General features: G+C 37.1%; 1 protein-coding gene across 35 annotated transcripts in view; it reads left to right on the top strand.

The window, feature by feature from the left end:
* Positions 1–19,713, top strand: part of SGIP1 (SH3GL interacting endocytic adaptor 1) — a 221,461-nt gene that overhangs the window by 137,385 nt on the left and 64,363 nt on the right. For 22 of the 35 annotated variants that reach the window (XM_032296679.1, XM_032296675.1, XM_032296677.1 and 19 more), the window contains 7 exons: positions 544–555; positions 5,679–5,690; positions 9,158–9,182; positions 10,077–10,128; positions 11,419–11,504; positions 15,122–15,214; positions 18,008–18,082. In XM_032296679.1, the coding sequence (XP_032152570.1) occupies positions 544–555; positions 5,679–5,690; positions 9,158–9,182; positions 10,077–10,128; positions 11,419–11,504; positions 15,122–15,214; positions 18,008–18,082 (355 nt within the window). The remainder of the gene's footprint in view (positions 1–543; positions 556–5,678; positions 5,691–9,157; positions 9,183–10,076; positions 10,129–11,418; positions 11,505–15,121; positions 15,215–18,007; positions 18,083–19,713) is intronic. The other 13 variants (XM_032296686.1, XM_032296693.1, XM_032296685.1 and 10 more) reach the window with 2 other exon arrangements.

The following is a 19,713-nucleotide window of genomic DNA, read 5'->3' as shown; positions in this document are numbered from 1 at the left end:
AGAAAGAAAGAAAGAAAGAAAGAAAGAAAGAAAGAAAGAAAGAAAGAAAGAAAGAAAGAGAAAAGAAAGAAAGAGGAAGGAAGGAAGAAAAAGGAGGGAAGGAAGGAAGGAAAGAAAGAAAGAAAGAGAAAGAAAGAAGAAAGAGAAAGAAAGAAACAAACAAAGAAACAAAGAAAGAAGAAAGAAAGAGGGAGGGAGGGAAGGAAGGAAGGAAGAAAGGAAGGATAGATTAGAATGTGCTCAGAGGAAAGAGGAAAGGAAAGGAAAAGAAAGGAAAGGAAGAAAGAAAGATTAGAATGTGGTCAGACGCTCAGATGAAGTCCACACCTATGCCCTCTGTAGCTTGAACTAAAAACAGCAGCCTAGGAATGACCATATCAGGCATCCAGCCTACGAATGACCTAGTAAACATTTATAAAAGCAATGCCTTCAAGAGCTGCCTTAAAGTAAGGTTATCCTGAGCCTTGACCTGTTTCTTCTTGAAAATACATTTCACCTCTCTCATTTTCTCTTTATTCTTCCTCCCCATGCCTACACTTTTAGAGGAAAAGTCCGGTAAGAAATAAGTCCTTTCCACTTTGGGGACAAACATTATTTATTCTATTTATTTTCATTATCTGCATATCTAATGACTGACTGTGTTTAACACCTAAACAAGTTTCTGAACTTTAAAAGCAAACCTTTGTGAACCATGACCAGGTCTCATTATGGCACGTGGGAAAAAAAAAAGTTGGTTACTGATTAAGGGCCTTGGGGTAATTTTGTTGAGATTCACCTCTGCCTCAATCACAGGCATATGATCAAATATTTTTGGTACCAAGTTTCATTTATTGCAGCTTCCAATGGAATTAGCCAAGCTACATCTGCGTATCATGAGCTAAGCAAACATTTTTTAAGTTAATTTCTGATTAGTGTTCAACATGGTAGCATCTAGAATGCATATGAAGCTGGTCTTGGAATAGGGAGTTGTAGGGAAGCTGGGGGGGTTTATTTTGTTTTTGTTTTAGTAAATCAAAATATTCCCTCCTGGAATTGTCAGAGACTGCAAAAGAGGATCTTTATAAAATGTAAATTACCTCCTGGATGTTAATTTTTAGTAGCAGTGGGTGATTTTTGGTGGCAACACAAGTCTTATATGATGTACCTACATCGTTTTATTTTAGAGAAACACAAGGAATAGATCTCAAAAAAAAAAAAAAAAAAAAAAAAAAAAAAGTCAGTTCTCTTCTTGGTTGCCTGGTTTGTTGGGAACGTGCTCTCAGGATGGCTGACAGAGGTGACCTCTCTGCTGGAAAATAGGAAAATATTATGTTCCATGTTCACAGCACCAAGAAGTGGTTGGCATATTGTTAACACACCTAGGTGGATGTTGCAGTAAATGCTTTCACCTCTGATCCTTCCCACTGACCAAATCCTGGCAGCCACTGTCCCATATACAGGATACTGTGCTTATAGAAAAGCCATAGGACAGGAGGGAGGAGGAACAGAAGGCACAGGAAGGACCCAAACATGAGACCAAAACATTAAAATGTCTCAAAATGTGAACCCAAGTTTTTTGGTTTCCAAAAATAAAATAAGCAGCTATGATTATGATTATTACTAAGCTAAATGGCCCTCTTCTGAGCAATTCAGAATCAACTATGCTTCGCCTGCTCTGTGGCAGCAAAATATTACTGGTGCTCTTTAACAGCCTTTCCTTCCATTATGCAATTTCATTTATTCTTATAGACCCTGAATCTTTTTCTGAATTAACCACATTTGACCACTTCAAATACCCACAGGACTCTGTGGCCTGAGGTTTGCCTCTGGTGCTTTAAAAATTCTCCTTTTCATTAGTTTTTCTCCTGTTGTCCTTCACGGCAATTTTAACTACAGTAATTTACCCCCGTCACTCCCTCACCTCATTTTTCTTTGTAAATGTCCATGTTGATTCCTCTGCCTGGTCATTTTGATGATACCTTGGTTACTAGCAGGTTCTTTGTTTCTCTTCCCAATTGAAGTTTTAGAAGATCATCTCAAATATGTCTGATCTAATATAATAGACAGTCTCTGTAATCTAACTTGTGATATGTAGTAGACCCAAGTTTAAAGACATTCAAACACCTACAATAATGGGGCGAATAGATGCTTGCCAAATCGTTTGTCTTCACCCTAAAGCATTTAAAAACAAATAGGAATGCTTGTAGGAATCTTAATAAACATAGTGATCATGTATTCTAATTCCTTCCTGGAAAATTCTCTAATTTTAGTCACTTAATTTGCTAAAAGAAGACTATAGAAAAATCATATTTGTTTAGTGCTTTGTAGTTCATTGTCCATTTTCATCTGCTTTCCCCCATTTAGCAAATTGGGATGTCATAAAACTTCAAAATCTCGGTTATTTAATGAATTTGACAAGCAGGATAGATTGTTTGGTTAATTGGAAATGATAAACATGTTAAAACACTTTATTCACGTTGACTAAGACTAAGGTATCTCAGTTAACTGGATTTCAATGAACTCTGTTATGCAAAAAATAATAAAACAGAACTGCCGTGTAACATAAAAACACTGTGAAGACGGTGAGGACATAGGCTGCAGTATTGTCTTTTACGTAGACATATTCATTTTGAAAATTATATACATTTTAGAAATATACCATATTCTAGATCTTCATTCCAGTGACAAAATCACAGATTAGCAGTGTTTATCCACTTTGAAAATAGCCTCAAGGTAGAAAATAAGAGCTATCTCTAAGTGGAACACCGAGATAAAAGTAGAAGGGAAAATAAAATGTTTTCCAAAACCTTCTCCAGAAGGCATTAGAAGAACAAGAGAAATCTGGATATTGAACACAGTATTTAATTAAGAATGAAGGAAATTTGTTCAGAAAACAAGTAGACCACTTGCAAGGTCTCTGAGTAATCAGACACAGAAATGAAGTAGTAATAACAGCAGAGAGTACTTACTGAGAGCTTATTATGTATGCTACAAATGCTTGCAATCAGAGATAAATTGACCTCCTGCAGATTCTGAACAACTGAATAGGTGTTTTGTTTGGTTGTGCAGTTAAAAACAATTTTAGCCCACATTTCAAAACTAGAACATTTCAAATTAAAAAGAAAATCCGGATGTTCATCATCTCTCTGATGACCTGGCAGGCCTAAGCCCACATTCTCACGTGGCAGACATGGGGTGCACTGAATAGCGGCCAGTTTTCTAGAGCCTCATCATGTGTATGTGCCTGACTCCCAGCCCCCTATCCCCCCACCCACTTCTTACTCCTGCAAGCACTTGGGTTTGCAATCTGGACGTAGTTCTCTCAGCTTATAGAATATATCAAGACCAGATACTAAGTTAGTTTTCTCCTGCCTTTGAAGAAAATTCTGTATTTAAACAAAATATAGAATGCTAAAGGCTTTGACATTCTTGGGAAATGATGGGAGAAAGGGTAAAATTAAATTTTGAACAGGCAAAGACCCTACCCTCCTGGCTAATAATAATTTTTCTGTCCTTGTCCGGCATAGCCTAAGCCGGTTTTTGCTCATCAATGGTGATAATTGACATATATAAAGCCCTTCCATTTGCTTCTGGAATTCTTTTTCTTTTGAAACTTTCAGATGGCTCTTAATCATAGACCTTGAGGCTTTCTGGGTCTACACTTTGGACAGCTTCTAGCTGTATCTTTTGGGTTCTGTTTAATCAGCCTGTGACTACATGGATTTGAACAGCTATTCCCTGATGAGGGCATTTTTCAAATGTAGTTTCCAAAATGCTGTATCACAAGGTTGTCTTTTAGTAGAAAAAATAAAAGCTTGAACTTGTGATTAGAAATATAGGTTTATAATTCATTGGAAATTAAGATATGACTCAATTTGGGTAGATTAATATATTTGAAATTAATTTGTGAAAGTGTTCTGAATAACCTTAAATTAAAAGTAATGGCAAAATCTACAATTACTTTTGCACGTACTTTAATAATAAAGCTTCTTGAATGTAAGTTTGCCTCTGAATGCTTGCAATCTATATTCTATTTTGCATATTTCCAACTTAGGTCGCTTTTAGTCCTCTAATTGCTATATTTTAAAAGTGAATTGTTTATCATGAAATTCCCACGCTTCCTTCTACACAAAAGAACTTTTTAATCTGGTCACTAAAGAATAATAAAGTCTAAATTTTCATATAAAAAAGTGTTTGAATTTTTCTCAAAACACAGTATGGATTAGTCAATAAGATCAGTTAAGCCCAGATATAGGTATTTATGTGTCCTTTTTTTCTCATTTTATTTAAGATACATCCATGCATATAGGCAGGTTTATAAAAAAGGTGGAATCAATAGGGAGCAATACCTGGAAAATAAGGCAAATAATAAAGTCTGTAATATTACAAGTAAATTGGCTAGAGTAATATGTCAATGCTACTTACAAACTGGTCTGAAAAATAACCATTCCTGGTGTTAACCACAATGGTTCTCTGCTTTTGGAGTTCTTCAACAATGCCATGCTTGGCATCATAGAAAGAATGAGAAAATGAGAAATCAGAGATCTAACTTCTGTCTCTGGTTCTACCTGTTTACTAGCTGTGTATCTCAGAACCTCACCTTCCTCTCTATAGCATGTAGCCAGTTGGACTAGATATCCATGGAGGCCTACTAGATGTAAAAGCTACAAGTTTTTGCTTCCTCTCTATGTCCTAGAAAGACCATCTCTACATTTGAACAAACTCCTAGCTCTCTTTGTGTTTGTGCTCTCAGTTTTGATTTCGGGAGGTTGCCTCTGGCAAATCCATGCATTAGCCCACATATTGAAAGGAAAACTGAACAACAGCTCTTTCCCCACTCACATCCTAGTCACTCATGTTACATCAGAAAGCTCCTAAAGAGGCAGAGCTGTCAGAGATTGTTGGAGTAAATTGATAGCAGCCACAATCAAGGTTTGAAAAGCAAAAGAAAGAAGTCATACCTCTGCTTGTTGTGTTTTCTAAGGTCTTCTGGTCCTCCGGCATTCTGTTGCTGCTGGACAGTTTTTGTCATTCCCAACTACGTTTGTCAGGGGCTCTTTGTCTTTCCCATCACATTCTCATCTTTCACATCATATTGGTAGAGTTGACACAAATCACTAGGCCAAGAACATTCAACATAGAAAAAAAAAAATCCTCATAAGCATACCTTCCATAGAACACCAAAGAAAAGATACAGACAAGGAAAGGGGCTGTCTAAATCCTGCCTCTGGTTTTTCGTAAGCTTTTTTTGCACCCTAAGTATGTGGGAAATCCATGATTGCCTACATTTGCTAACACCCTGCTCTGTAGGGAAACAGTTTGCTTTGTACTATCTCTAAGTACCCTCTCCACAAACTATCTAGAGAGAAACTTCTCTGGCAAGACATTAAACACTGTCAGTAAAGTTTTCTTGTATGTTTCTACCTTATTCTTATGTACACATAACTAAAACTTATATGTCCATATTAGCAAAGCTGTATTGTACAACTAATAGCCTCTCTTTAAGGTTCTCCAAAGCCTCCTGTGGTTTAAATAAGCTTTAAACACTGGAACTGCCTGTCTTTCTTTGGCCTGATTATCTGGAGGGTGTGTTTGGTTAGCTGTAGCTATTTATGAAGTCTTCTATTACCCAAGCCTGTTGACTGATCCATCGTTCTCTGACTAGGTGTCTGTTCTCTCTTCCTTTTTGCTGATCACAGAGGCGCAGCCCGGTAAGAACTCTCAACATTTTTACCTTAAACATGTATAGAGAAAATTGCTGCCAAGGCAAGGTGGCCAGGTTGGTTTCCCATTAAATTTATGATAACCCAGTGTGAATGAGGCAGATGAAGTAGGTTTACTGGTGGAAAGCCTCTGACCCTCTTAAGTATCAGGGGCATATTTTAGAATTGTCAGAACACTTTCCCATAATGAACTAAATTAATACATGGGAGTCCCAACTCCTAATACTAAATTTGGAAAATATATGGAGTGTGTGTGTGTGTGTGTGTGTGTGTGTGCATGTGTGTGTTTGTGTGTGCATAAGAGGCCTAGAGAGTCACCAGAAAGTACCATACAAGTTGATAGCAAAGAGATAATAAAGAATAATAAAACTATTAAGAATGTAAGGACACCTTTTTTAAGCCATCATTGCTTTTAAGCCTGAATTCAAAATATCTCCCTGGACCATAACTTACAGTGATCGGAATATGCTGATACAATATTATGATTTCCATCTTGGGAGAGGGAGACACACTTTCAAGTCAATATTCCTAGGCTATCACATAATTCTAAATAAATTTCATCACAGAAGACAAATTTGGGGAGGGCAGACCAAAATTAATTCGCATTGTTCAAAGTGAAAACTGTCATTTTCCTCAAGTTTGAAGAGTATCATGAATTTAAAGCAACAAAAAGAAGGGTCTTTGTTAGTTTGAAATGACCCCCATTTACCTGGTCAGTCCCTTAAGAGAGGAAATGGAACTGAAAACAGTGCTCTCTGAAATATCCCTAGGCCTGTGCCAATCCAGTTAGTCCATTATTATTTGATGCAAATATCCAGCCCCAGGTGACCAGTTGGTGGTTCTCTGCTAAACTACATAACTAATGCCATTCAAAGATGGCATCTGCAGAGACTGCTAATCTATGGATGATTCCAACCCAGCTGTTAAGTGACATCACAGATTATGAAAAGAGTGAATTCATTCATTCAAAGTGAGGAAACTTATTCACAATATACATGTAACAACAAACAAGCATTGAAAAAAGGAATATACGGTCACTTGAAAAGGGGAGGTTTTGAATCCAATGGTCTTTTTTCCTGAATGTGGTTTGTATGATCATCACCTCAGTCTTTTTCTAGATATGTCTTGCTGCAACAACACTGAGGTCATCAGAGATCAGTATTCCCATCCAGCAGATAGCAGGACTTTTCTGTTGTTGCTGACTTGCTGCTGATCTTTCAAACATTTGTTCCTTTCTAAATTGATATTAGCTTTGTTCTTCCTAATTTCTAAACAACTGAGTTCTCTTGAAAATTTCTGCCATGCCTTGCTTGCACTTAGTCTGGTATTGTTCATTCATGAAGACTTCTTAATAAAAATGTTACAGGGCCTTCTTTAGTGCCTTTCCACTGTGAATACCTATTGAATGAATTGACAAATCTGGGACTTGATGGTTGTAAAAGGAGCTCTGTACCTTTCTTGGTTTTATGGATATTAACACTTAAAAGAGTAGGGCTGAGAGACAGAAGGGTCTTCAATATAGCCTCTGGGACCTCCAGGGTTTCAGGCCTCACAGTACTAGGTAGGCTGTGTTCCCTCAATGCCATTTATCAATCTTGTGATTGACTGCTTGGAACTAAATCCCCTCTATCTCTTCCTTCAGATCTTATTAATGAAATTCTATCTGAGGGTTCATAACCCAGAAAAGCATTTGTTATCTAATTATTTCTGTTATCTAATCATGTCTGTCTGTAGAGCCTTCTTTTCTAAAAGCAAACCTGTATCCAAACTTCCATAATGACCTAAGCAGATATATGTGGCCATATTTATTAGAAAGTATAAATAATGTAGTAATTCTCTATATGACACACTTAGTAGGGAGAAAGAGATCACATTATTAGCAAAAAAAAAAAAAAAAAAAAAAGCCAGAAAATATACTTTTGAGAGATTGAGAAAGCATTGAATGGAACTTTATTCAGATTGGAACTGCTCCTCGCATAAATGGGTTCAAAATGGGACAGAAAATCTTTATATAGCCTTAGGAACAAGGGAAAGAAGCTTCTTATAGGTCTATTACAGAGGTGCTAAATCTTGTCCTAAGCTGTTAATGTTATACTTTGAGAGAAGAAAACATATCTGTGACCACCAGATTGAGCATTCACTAAAATTAAAAAGTAGGAAAAAAGGGTTTGGTGACCATCCACCAAATGTGTTCATGGTCTCGCCTTTTGTAATACTTTTTTTTTTTTTTTTTTTTTGAGAGCGAGTTTCGCTCTTGTTGCCCAAGTCGGAGTGCAATGGTGCGATCTCAGCTCACTGCAGCCTCTGCTTCCTGGGTTCAAGCAATTCTCCTGCTTCAGCCTCCCAAGTAGCTGAAAATACAGGCACCTGCCACCACACCTGGCTAATTTTTTGTATTTTTAGTAGAAACAGGGTTTCACCATGTTAGCCAGCCTGGTCTCGAACTCCTGACCTCAGATGATACTCCTGCCTCAGCCTCCCAAAGTTCTGGGATTACAGGTGTGAGCCACCATGCCCAGCCTTGGAATACTTTCTTATATGTACTTCAGCTTTCCCTGTCCTCAACTCTGCCTCTGTCATTCTCCTACAGCAAGCATGCCAAGCCATGCTCTACCCCACGATGCAACCATCCTAGTGGTCTACTTTTCTGGTAGCATTCCACACAAAGAACTTTTCACCACTTCTGTTTTTTAATCAAAACTTTTTATCTAATCAATCCTTCTACTATCTAAATAAGTTTAAGCTAAGGCATTAAAAAAACTGGAGGTGACCTGCTCAGATTATTCCTGCCAGGGCTCTTTGTATTCCAGTAATATCACAATGCCTTGAGCTAAAGACATTACTCCCAATTCATGACTGATGGGCCTGGTGGCAGGCAAGTGGAAGACATTGGGAGAATGAGTGCATAGGGTGGAATTCCCTGGCTTTCTGAATAAAACTGTTCGCTCAGTGGCAGATGGTTCCAGTTTCCCTTGCCTTTTACTCTTGCCACCTATACCTTTTAAAATCACGTTTGTAAACGGATGACTGTTTCCATTAGCAACCTGGGGACCCCAACTGAAAGGAGCATGCACTACTCCTAAATACATTCTGTAATTTTTGAACTTCAACAAACATATGCTAAACATTCTTATCAGCTAGAGTTCAAGAGGTTTTTTTTAACGGACTATTCAATATTTGAAGTTGATTTACCAAATCTACCCAGGTAAGGGGTTTTTCTTGTTCAGAAGACTTATGATTTACCCTTCCTTCCTCTCTATAATCTTTGAGTGAAATAAAAAACTGATTTCTATGTGTGTATCTACAATTTCCAACTTAAATGCGGTTCTGAGAAAAATTTCATTTCTCTATCTGTATTTATTTGAGTTCAGTTTAATTGCAATGAGAGAAATAATACATATTGTACATAACATATATGTGGTCTTAAACCTTATAGTGTCTATTTCTAATTCTAGGGTGCAATTAAAAGGAACTTATCCAGTAAGTATATCTTAGCTACCAGAAATAGCGTATGATTTGAAAGAAAGAATAGTTCCTTGGATCTTGGAGTATATATACATATGAATTATACATTCTTGGGCTTAATTTTTAATTTTTTACTTTTACAGCAAAGAATTCTTGTAATGATAGAGGGCCCCTGTGAGTGATTAATATTTAAGTTCTGAAAATAAATATTTTTAATTGCTATTTTCTGTCTATATTTGTCAACTCTTGCTATATTGTTTAACTTTAGAAATGAATTTAATCAAGTATGTATTTGTTGCTGGGGGTGGGAAGAACAGGAGGGCAGAAGGAACTGAAAGTAGAAGCAACTTACCCATTCTTCTGTTATTTGATATAAAAATGTTAGTCAACCAAAGTGATACAGGTTATAATATACATAGGGCTCAATTTTCCTCTGCTGCATACAACACATACTAGGAGATTCTAAATTCATGGTTCATAGTTTTCAAGATACGTTTTCTTGGCATTTCAAGAAAAGAACAGGCAGAGAATGCTGGATTCATGTACTACACATATGGCCTGGCTTAGTATTTTCTTAATTAGAAAGCAGAACCAGTCAAGGCAGCAGACATTCCAGGAATGGTATGCTCTTTAACTAAGCACTGCAGTATACAAATCTTCTCTTTGATGGCTTGTCACCGGAAGTTCCTTAGTTAATGAGGTTTTGCAAATGCCAAAGAAAACACCACTACATATGCCTAATATATGGTTGTTGCATTGCCAGGGGAGAAGCTTTGTTTTGTAAAGTTTTCATTTGAGTTGCTTATTGATGAGACTTAAATCTCTAAGTGTTTCCAAACATAGGTTATAAGACATATCAGGGTATGGTAAAAAAATATGTCTAAATAGTTCCTTTGTCCTGTGCATCAGGTGAAGAAGTGGCAAGACCCAGGCGTTCCACACCAACTCCAGAACTTATAAGGTGAGTGTGAAAGATATTAGTTGTGTTTTATGCAAGCCATCATGAACTTTAAACAATTAGGCAAATCTCCTTTGGGCTAAACTCTTAGCTCCCATTAATAAAGGATCTACTGAAACATGTCAGTTCAAATGTCTATAGCATGGTCCAAATATGTTATTATTTTTCATAAGTCAGCCCAAGGGAGACCTTTAGGGAAATACTCTGCATTTATCTGAAGTAACTGCCTATCAGAATGTGCAGTCCCCTTCCTGATGGGGCCACCAAAGTTCTCTAAAGAGGTCTTTTGGTGTCTGGAATGCTGATCTACAATATCATTATGTTACTCTATGAAAAGAAGCATGTCTAGTTGGATACCATCTCATGATGCATTCCACCTGCCACACACCAAAGGAATTTTCCGTCTGCTTTTAGTTTTTGGCAAAGCATTGTATTTTACAGTGTACTCTGTGGGTTGGGTAAGTATTGTACAAATGGGCATTGTTTTATATAAAGACTGCTATTTCTATTTATAAATTGGATTATTTTCAATATTTATCCTCCTTCTCCTACCTCTCTCCTCTCCTTTTCACTCCTTACCCTTTACCATACACACATAGACCTCATTGGGATCAATAAGGGAAATCAGATTTGGAGAAGAAATGAAGATAATTATGCATCATTTTCTTAATAATCAGTCTGGAGTAATAATTAAGAGAAGGGATGCCAGTGTAACTTATTATCCTCCTGTTCCCCTGATTTCTCAATATTTCTCCTTCTGAGATTTATTGTATCGGGGTATTGGAGGTTATAACTAGTCTATTGGAGGATAAAACTTCTCGGTAGCTTTTTATTTAATATCCTTATGCCTGACTTTCACTAATTATAAACTGCATTAACCACAACACAGAGATGTGGCGAAATCAAATGTAAATGGTATTTGAGATCTTGGGGAGAAAGGTGCTTCGCAATAAACTCTCATCTCTAGTATTATCTCTTCCAGGTATAGAAAATCATGATGCTTTGAAAGAGTTATTCTCCTTCAACTTATTTCTATTGGATGAGCACCTCAGCCCTCCATTGAGAACTAAGGATCTCACCTTCTACCAGTTCTTTTGTCCCATAATACATCTGACATCCTTATAAAATAGTTTCTAGGCCTAATGGAGCTTGTATGCACATGCATGCATGCATGCACTAGTTCGCACACACATACTTGTATTACTGAGAAAAATATGGGAAAGCTTGTATATCTTTTTGAGCAATAATTTTTGAGCCTTTTTCCTCTATTTTGCCTTAATGTGTATGATTTAGCAAAAAGCCTCCAGATGACACTGTAGCCCTTGCTCCTCTCTTTGGCCCACCACTAGAATCAGCTTTTGATGAACAGAAGACGGAAGGTAGGAAAAGAAAATATGTGTATTATAGATTTTTTTTTTTCTTTTATTAAAGTACAACTTTTCTAGATTAAATGTATGTATTTTGAGGTATACTTTTAATATATTATCCTCATGCGAAGGAAAAGTTCCAATCTAGGTGTGCCGTAAAGCACAGGAGTTTAGTTTTCAAATCTCTGTTATTTTAGGATTTGAAACTTTACTTCAAGAAATATCTAATATTTCTAACAAGCTCATTCTTCAAAAGAAATCAGTAAAACTTACTGCATATCTACACATAGTCCTGTCATGGAGTAAATGTTCTGGGAGCCATACCATCACCATTTGAGGTATCAACAGGTTCACAAATGGAGACAGACCTTCATATACCCGTCATTGTCACTGTCATTGGGGTCTAGCCTCCCTGACCACATTTGCTCTTTCCCACTTGATAATGAAGGCATCAATTGGATTTCTCACAACAGTCATTGTTTGCTGGCTCAAGACCCAGGAATGACCTTGAATCATTTAGAAACTTAGAAATAAGGCCAGGCATAGTGGCTCACTCCTTCAATCCCTACACATTGGGAGGCTGAGATAGAAGGATTGGTTGAGCCCAGAAGTTCGAGACCAGCCTGGGCAACATATGGAGACCCCCAATTTCTACAAAAAAACCCTTAAAAGCTAGCTGGGCATGTTGGTGCATACCTGTAGGCTTAGTTCCTCATGAGGCTAAGGTGGGAGGATCACCTGAGCCCAGGAAGTCAAGGCTGCAGTGAGCTGTGATCACACCATTGCACTCCAGCCTGGGCAGCAAAGCAAGATCCTACCTCAAAATAAAAATAAAAATAAAATAAAATAAAATAAAAATACAATGATAGTGAAGAAATATCTTTATTTCAGCCATTATTATTGAGTTTATCTGTTAAATATTTATTCCTAGAGTTAAATATTTAACTTTTTAAAATTAACCCTGTTTTTGGATGGCTGTAAATACTGTGTGCTTTACTGATATAAAATCAACTTTCTTTAAAATGTATCTTATCTATTCCTGAAATGTGTTTATGGCTAACGCATGCAACTCCAGTAGCTATTTTTGGTAATATAAAATGTGTTTGTAAAAAATTATTTGATTTAGGAGCACCCTGGTAAATATATAATAACATGTTATCTTTCTAGAAGCTATTGGTGAAGGGTCTTAAGTGTTAAAGATGACAAGAATTAGAAGCACAATGAGTAGACTACATTAACAAAGAGACGCCAAGTACAGTAAATTAAACAAGATAGAATTTTCTAACTCTTTCATGTTAACATTCTAGAAGTAAACAATATAGGACTGGTAGAGTAGCTCTGCTGTCTTCGAAATGTGACTTTTATCTCTGGCTCCAAGGAGACTGCTGAAGCTCTCTTCTCCCATTCAGAAGAAAGGAAGTGGGGTGAGGACACTGGAACTCACTGCTAACTATTCTAAGAGCAAAACCTGAAGAGACACGGGTCTCTTCCTGGCAAAGCCGAATGGACAGATGCCATGTAGCCAGCTACGATCCTGTTACTATAGAGGGACTGGAGAATGCATTCTGGGAGATAGCCAGCAGTCAGCCACACCTGAATATTTTCAATGTTTTTGTTAGGAAAATGTACAAAGAACATTTCTAAATACTCCCTTAGTGATTTAAATGTCCGTAACTTAGAATCCCTGTGTAAAGATGGCCTTGCAGTGAGACGATCGTTTCCTTATTGACTCATCTGTGCTCAGTCTCACGTTTAATGACATAAGTGTATGGTGACTGGAGATGGGATTTGATTTGTTGCACCTAAATCTGCCTGTTTAAGGAATCCCATAACTACATGGAAACTTTACATAAAAAATAGAAATCATTCTTAAAAAGCAAAGCTGTGTTTCGCATTGAATTCATGAAGAAAATGCTGCTTCATATCTTTGGAGAATGTCTGCTCTCATGTGAAAACAGAGCGAAGACCATCTTTGAGGTTTGTGATAGAGAGGAGATACATACCCGGACGTGTCCATTTTCGTGGACTCAACTACCCTTTAAATGACTTCATCCCCTGAAGTCCTGTAAAGTTCCTGAGTGTGTACAAATCACACTACCTCTTTCAATACCCACACTTCCCTTTCGTACCTACTCATTCTTCTTTAGATCGATTTTTTATTTTTCTTTCTCTTTTTTTTTTTGAGGCAGGATCTCACTCTGTCACCCAGGCTGGATTGCAGTGGCAAGTTCTTAGCTCACTGCAGCCTCGACCTCCCACAGTGATCCTCCAGCTTCAGCCCCCGCAAGTAGCTGGGACCACAGGCACATGCCACCCCACCTGACTAATTTTTGTATTTTTTGTAGAGATTGGGTTTCACCATGTTGCTCAGCTGGTCTTGAACTCCTCGACTCAAGCAATCCTCCCACCTCAGCCTCCCAAAATGCTGGGATTATAGCTATGAGCCACTTGCCTGGCCCAGAAAACATTTTTCTGTCACTAATTGAAATGGCCTAGGGAAAATAATGTGTATTTTAGAGTTAGGTATGCCTGCATCAGATCTTAGCTCTTCTGCTTTTACCCTGGACACCTCATTCAGCCACTCCAATCATCAGTTTCCTCTCGCACAAGTGGAACTGGTATCAACCACATGGTGGGGTTGTGAGTATTCAAATAAATAGTAATAGCTACTGGCCTTCTGATACATGTTTTACATACATTTTATATGCACTATATTAAGACATCTTTCCTCCATTAATCCTCCTTATAACTCTCTAAGGTCGCTTTTATTATCTCCACTTTACACTGAAGGAAGGCAGCACAGAGAGGTTAAGTAACTTGCCGCAGTCCTACAGTCAGTGCAGAGGATAGATTCAAGCCCCATCCAACTGACTTCCCAGTCTGTCCTAGATGACATAATGAATTACAGCAGCACTTGCATAGTCCCTGCCACAGGATAGGTGTTGAGAAGCACTAACTGTTTACATTGACATAGCTATTTTAAAAATCAGAACAGGAAGAAAAAAAGGAGAAGAAATATTAAATTTAGTGTCCTTAGACCCAAAACCTAATTGCCCTACGTTAGGTATCTAAATACTTATTTTTCTGGCTCTCTTAACATATTCACCAAGCATTTTTAAAATAATATAATTCCTTTTTATGATGCTGTAAAAGGTTTATTTAAAGACCCTGTAGAATCCTTCAAGGATAGGAACCACTGCACAGAACCCAGACATTTTCAGTTTTGAAGCATATTCATAGGAGACTTTAAATAAACCAACTTACAACAAAACAAGTGTCCAGGGGGTTAATGTTTGGATTTTCAGATGGGCACCTGAGACAGAGCCAGCACTTCTGCTGATACTCAGAATGTCCTTAAGTGACCACCCAAAAGAAAATGCAGATTCTGCTCTGAAAGTTTTTATATAGCTATATGTACACACACAGACACTCCTCCCACCCACACTCACACCACACTCCTCTTTCTATTCTCTGCTTGAAAAGAATAAGGAGAGGCACATTCCTAAATTAATTTTTTAGTACTGAGACAAGAGGAAAATTATTTTGTAAAGCTCAACTTGAAATGTTAAGTTCTGAAGTATGGGGATTTTTTTTAACTCACCCTGGGACATTTTCTTTTTTGTTTCCAGTTCTTTTAGATCAACCTGAGATATGGGGTTCAGGCCAACCAATTAATCCAAGCATGGAGTCGCCAAAGTTAACAAGGCCTTTTCCCACTGGAAGTAAGTTATGTGTCTGCTCTGTCTGGAAAAATAAGTGACTCATTTTACTGTCTGTCTGCATAGTGAAATTAGGCAACTCTTAGAAAGTCTACATAAGCAACATTAGAACTGAGTAATATTAAGAAGAGATGTTATTCTCACAGGCTTTCAAGTTAAAGAGCTCAGGGCAGGTTATGAAGACAGGTGGAAAATAACACAATAAAGCAAATTATTAACCTTGAATCATAGCCTTTTCTGAAATCCCAAGTGTTCATTCATTCATTCATTGTATATATGTAAAAATATGTATATATCTGAAATCCCACGTGCTTATTCATTCATTTATTCATTGTATATATGAATGTAATAGGTTATTTAGCCCACTTGCTTATTATTCTTACATATATACAATGAATAAATATATATTACATATTTATATTGTACATATATACAATGAATAAGTGAATTTATTAATGTATATATTTATTCATTGTATATATGTAAGAATAAGAAGCAAGTGCGCTAAATAACCTACTGTGTTCCAGGCATTAGGCTATCATACATCACAGAGGTGAACAAGTCTGATATGGTCTCAGCTCGTCCTACAGAACAACTGAGGTTGCACAGGACAGGAAGGACACATTGATAGGAAAGAGTGACAATTAGGGAACAAGAGAAATGAGGCTACATGGTAGAGAGAAAGTGAGACACTAGATCAGGGTAAATTTATGTGAAAGTTGCCATTAGCCTGGCTTCTTTGGCATGGCCCAGGCGGCTGGGGAAGGAGATCCTGAAAATCTAGATAGCCCTTCACGGGTGGTGGGTTCGCTACTTAGACTGGATGGACTGCTCATCAGGTGAAGCCACCCTTCTTACAGATTTATTGAATTCCCTTTTCAGTAGACTGCATCTGAATCATGCCTGTGGAAGGCACTCTTTGAAGAAATGGATTTCAAAAAAAGGTGTTTTGGCAAGCAGGGAGATGCAGGGGGTATTTTCATCCTTTGGGCTCACATACAGACCAACTAATACTTTTTCCAGTTCAGCATCTCCAGAGTTTTGCTTCTTGGTGCCTAAACATGATCATGAGAATTAACCAAGGGGATTCATAATCAAAATCCAAGAGGTTATTTGTTGGAAATAATATTGCTATAAAGCCATGTGATCTAGCCTTTCCGAAGATATTTCCTTCATTAAACAGGATAGGAAAAACATCATTCTCAACAATTTTTTTTAAACTTCTAACTTTAAAAAAATGTATTTTTAAAATATTTAAACCATGCTTTTGTGGCATGATTTTGAATGTCTTTCCCTGCAAAATAAAACCAGTGAAAAAGCTGTAACTTCCTTGAAAACCTTTCATTACAGACCTGAGCTATCCAAGTGATCCCTGGTAAACCCTTTCCTAAATGTCAAGAGAGTAAATGAATTGTTTATGGAGGTGATGTATTCGTTTTAACTGTTGGTATTTCAGAGTTGTGAGTCTTATGTGTGGTGGTTACACTTATCACAGCAGAGGCTGTTGTTTGGTTGATGTGCGTTGTATCATTCTGCTCATTTTGTAGTTGCAGCATAGGTTTTCTATTTTAGATTATTAGGCTTTTATAGCATTTTATTTGTTTTTATGGTATTTTGTTGATTATAACCTTGATTTTTGGCAGAGATCCTTAATTAGGAGCAGAACCCCTGATTGACTCTTAACTTCTGTGGGAAAATATGATCCACTAGAGCTGTAGTTTTCAGAAGCTCATCACTGAGATTAAGAACCACATATTCCTAGGCTTTAGGATGAGGGTTGTTAGTCATACTTACTGTGTGGAAAAACAGGATGCTGCCTAAAAATAATAAATAAAGTATGGGAAGGGGAGGAGGAGGGAGGAATGACAGAATAAGCTTCTTCCTAATTTAGGCAGGTGGAAGGTACCAGCAGGCACTCTCCAGCCATGTGCCCACCTGCCACCCTCTACATTTAGGTTATGAGAGATTGGACAGCATTCAGATTCACAACTAAGCTTTGGGATGGCCTATGACATTCATGTGAATGCTTTGAATCTACCAAATAGGGCCAGTGACAAGAAAACATACTCTTAAAGAAAGAGGAAGAAGAAATGAACCCATTGAAACAGTAATTCCAGATTTTGCCCACAAAGTGACAATCCAGCTCAGAAGGGTGGATGTCTTGGTAGGGGCCATGATACTTGTTTTGGCTGTAATTTTTATCGAAGGAATCTGTTCATTCCTCCTTAACCCAAGGAGGGTCACTTTGCTTGTAACTTTTAAAGATGTACTAAAATTTAAGAAATATGATTTTGAGAAATCTTTCTGGACTCAATCCAGGCAGTCAATCCTGACTGGATTAAAAACCTTTCACAGGAGCCCCCACCCAATCTGTTATTTCCATGATTAAGCCTTCGACTGTTACTGTCAGCTAACATGATTTCGTTCAGTCAGTGAAAAATCCCTCGAGGGCAGAGGCTATTTTTATTCAACCCTATGACCCTAGTTCCTAGTACAGGACGCAGGACTTAGTTGTGGCTTGAGGTTTGTGTGTTGAATCATATTTAAGTGAATAAAATGGTGATATTATTGTCCGACATTCTTTTGATGATCTCTTATTTTCATAAAATGGAAGAATCTGAATGAGTTCTGCTTCAGTTCTTTGACTTTGAACTAAAAATCTATATAGAGCACTAATTGCTATTCCATTTCCAATAGCAGGAATATAACTGAAAGCCCAAATCCTGCTTATTTAAATCTATTGTATAACTTAGGAAGAACATGATCAATGATACTTGGTTTCTCATCTCTTTGCAGCACCTCCACCACTGCCTCCAAAAAACGTACCAGCTACCCCACCCCGAACAGGATCCCCCTTAACAATTGGACCAGGTAAGCTTTTGTTTTTTCAGTTCTGGGATGATGTGTCAAATAGATCAGTGACCCAGACAAACATGCCCTTGATGTGCTGAAAACTGTAGGCTACACTAAAACATTACAGTGTCACCATTTAGTTTTGCTTCCATTAGAATTTCTTATGCAGACTTGTTTTAAAGCATCACTGCTGGGTTTCACACACACAAAAATTAGTAATAATTTCTCAATTAAATTTTTTCTTGGTATAATGTTGTTGAATGAGGGCCATTTTATAAAATGAAAGGAAAAAATCTCAATATGAAAAGTCATTGTTTAATTAACCCCTCACTTCTTTGGATCTCATTTTAATGATTTACAAATTCATAGTCTTAAAGCACAATTGATATTTTTTCAAGACAATTTCCTAAGACTAAAACTATCTAGTCTATGAAGACATAAAATGGTTCCCAGGGTATGCAGCATACTGGTGGTGGGGAAATTCTTTTTCCAGTGGTCATTCAAGTATTTATTACCCCATGGCAAAGAGCTATGTAAAGATTATGAAATATGGCAAGGAACTGCTACATGCCTGTAGACAGATAATTCTTAAGGCACACCTTTATCATCTATTAAAATCAATACTATGTATTCATACAATTTATAGCCTACTAAGTCTTACTGGACTAGCAAATCAAAAGTAGTAATAGCTGTTTTACGTGCCTGGGCCCTTAGAACATGGCTTTTTATCACTTTCGGAATTCTACTGCAGCTTCATCCTTTGCTATTTATGCAGCCTGGTGAGTTTGATAGCTGCACGGTGGGCATTCATCAACAAAAGCAAAAGCAAGATGTAGTCATTTACGAAATTTATATTGACTCAAACCCAATAGAGAGTCATCCGGCGCTTCATAAGTAAAGATGTCTGCAGGTTCAAGACATTTTGGCCCCTTGTATTTCCACAAATTGTGTTAGATATAAATACACCTACTAGCACAAGATTATAAATATTGCGGACCATGCAAAATGCTTCCCCATTTATCTGCAGCCTTGGAACCTTGAAAATTAATTCCTTTTAAGTCAGAAATATAGAAATACTAAGATAGTTCATCTAGTTCAAGAGTTATATAAAAGTAAAGTGACTTCTGCTCTTGCTTTTCAGTTATTTAGGTAACAATTTCTAATGTGAATAATCTCAGTTTTTAAAAAGTGCATTTCTTCATACAGAGCTGTAGAAGATAGTTTTTAATTTTTTCTCTTATTGCTATGAATTAAAAAGAATAGCTTATGCTGATGTTTTAGCAAAACAGAGACTTTTCGGTATCATGATACCCTATAACTGAATATCAGTTATGCCTATGATGTTTACAGGTCAGACTTAATGAGAAAAGAAATTATAAACGTTTTTAAAATTATTTTCTTCCCTATTAAGCAGGTAGATATGTAACGGTTCTAATAAGTAGCAAATGCCTCCTCAATAATCTGTGTGTGTGTTGTGTACGGGGTGTGTATATCTGTATTTGTATCTTTGTGGTGATAACTTCTTAATCTTTGTACTGTGTTTCTGGTGTTTTTAAGGTTAAGGATATACAGCTAAATATGATGTGATTTTTTTTAATTAATGAATATTATAATCAGTTTCACCAAAGTCTTGATTTGGTATACTAGAG

Source organism: Sapajus apella, unplaced genomic scaffold (assembly GCF_009761245.1).
Source record: "Sapajus apella isolate SASKATOON/1434 unplaced genomic scaffold, GSC_monkey_1.0 scaffold36, whole genome shotgun sequence".
Classification (NCBI taxonomy): Eukaryota; Metazoa; Chordata; class Mammalia; order Primates; family Cebidae; genus Sapajus; species Sapajus apella.
This window is presented reverse-complemented; position numbering and strand designations above follow the sequence as displayed.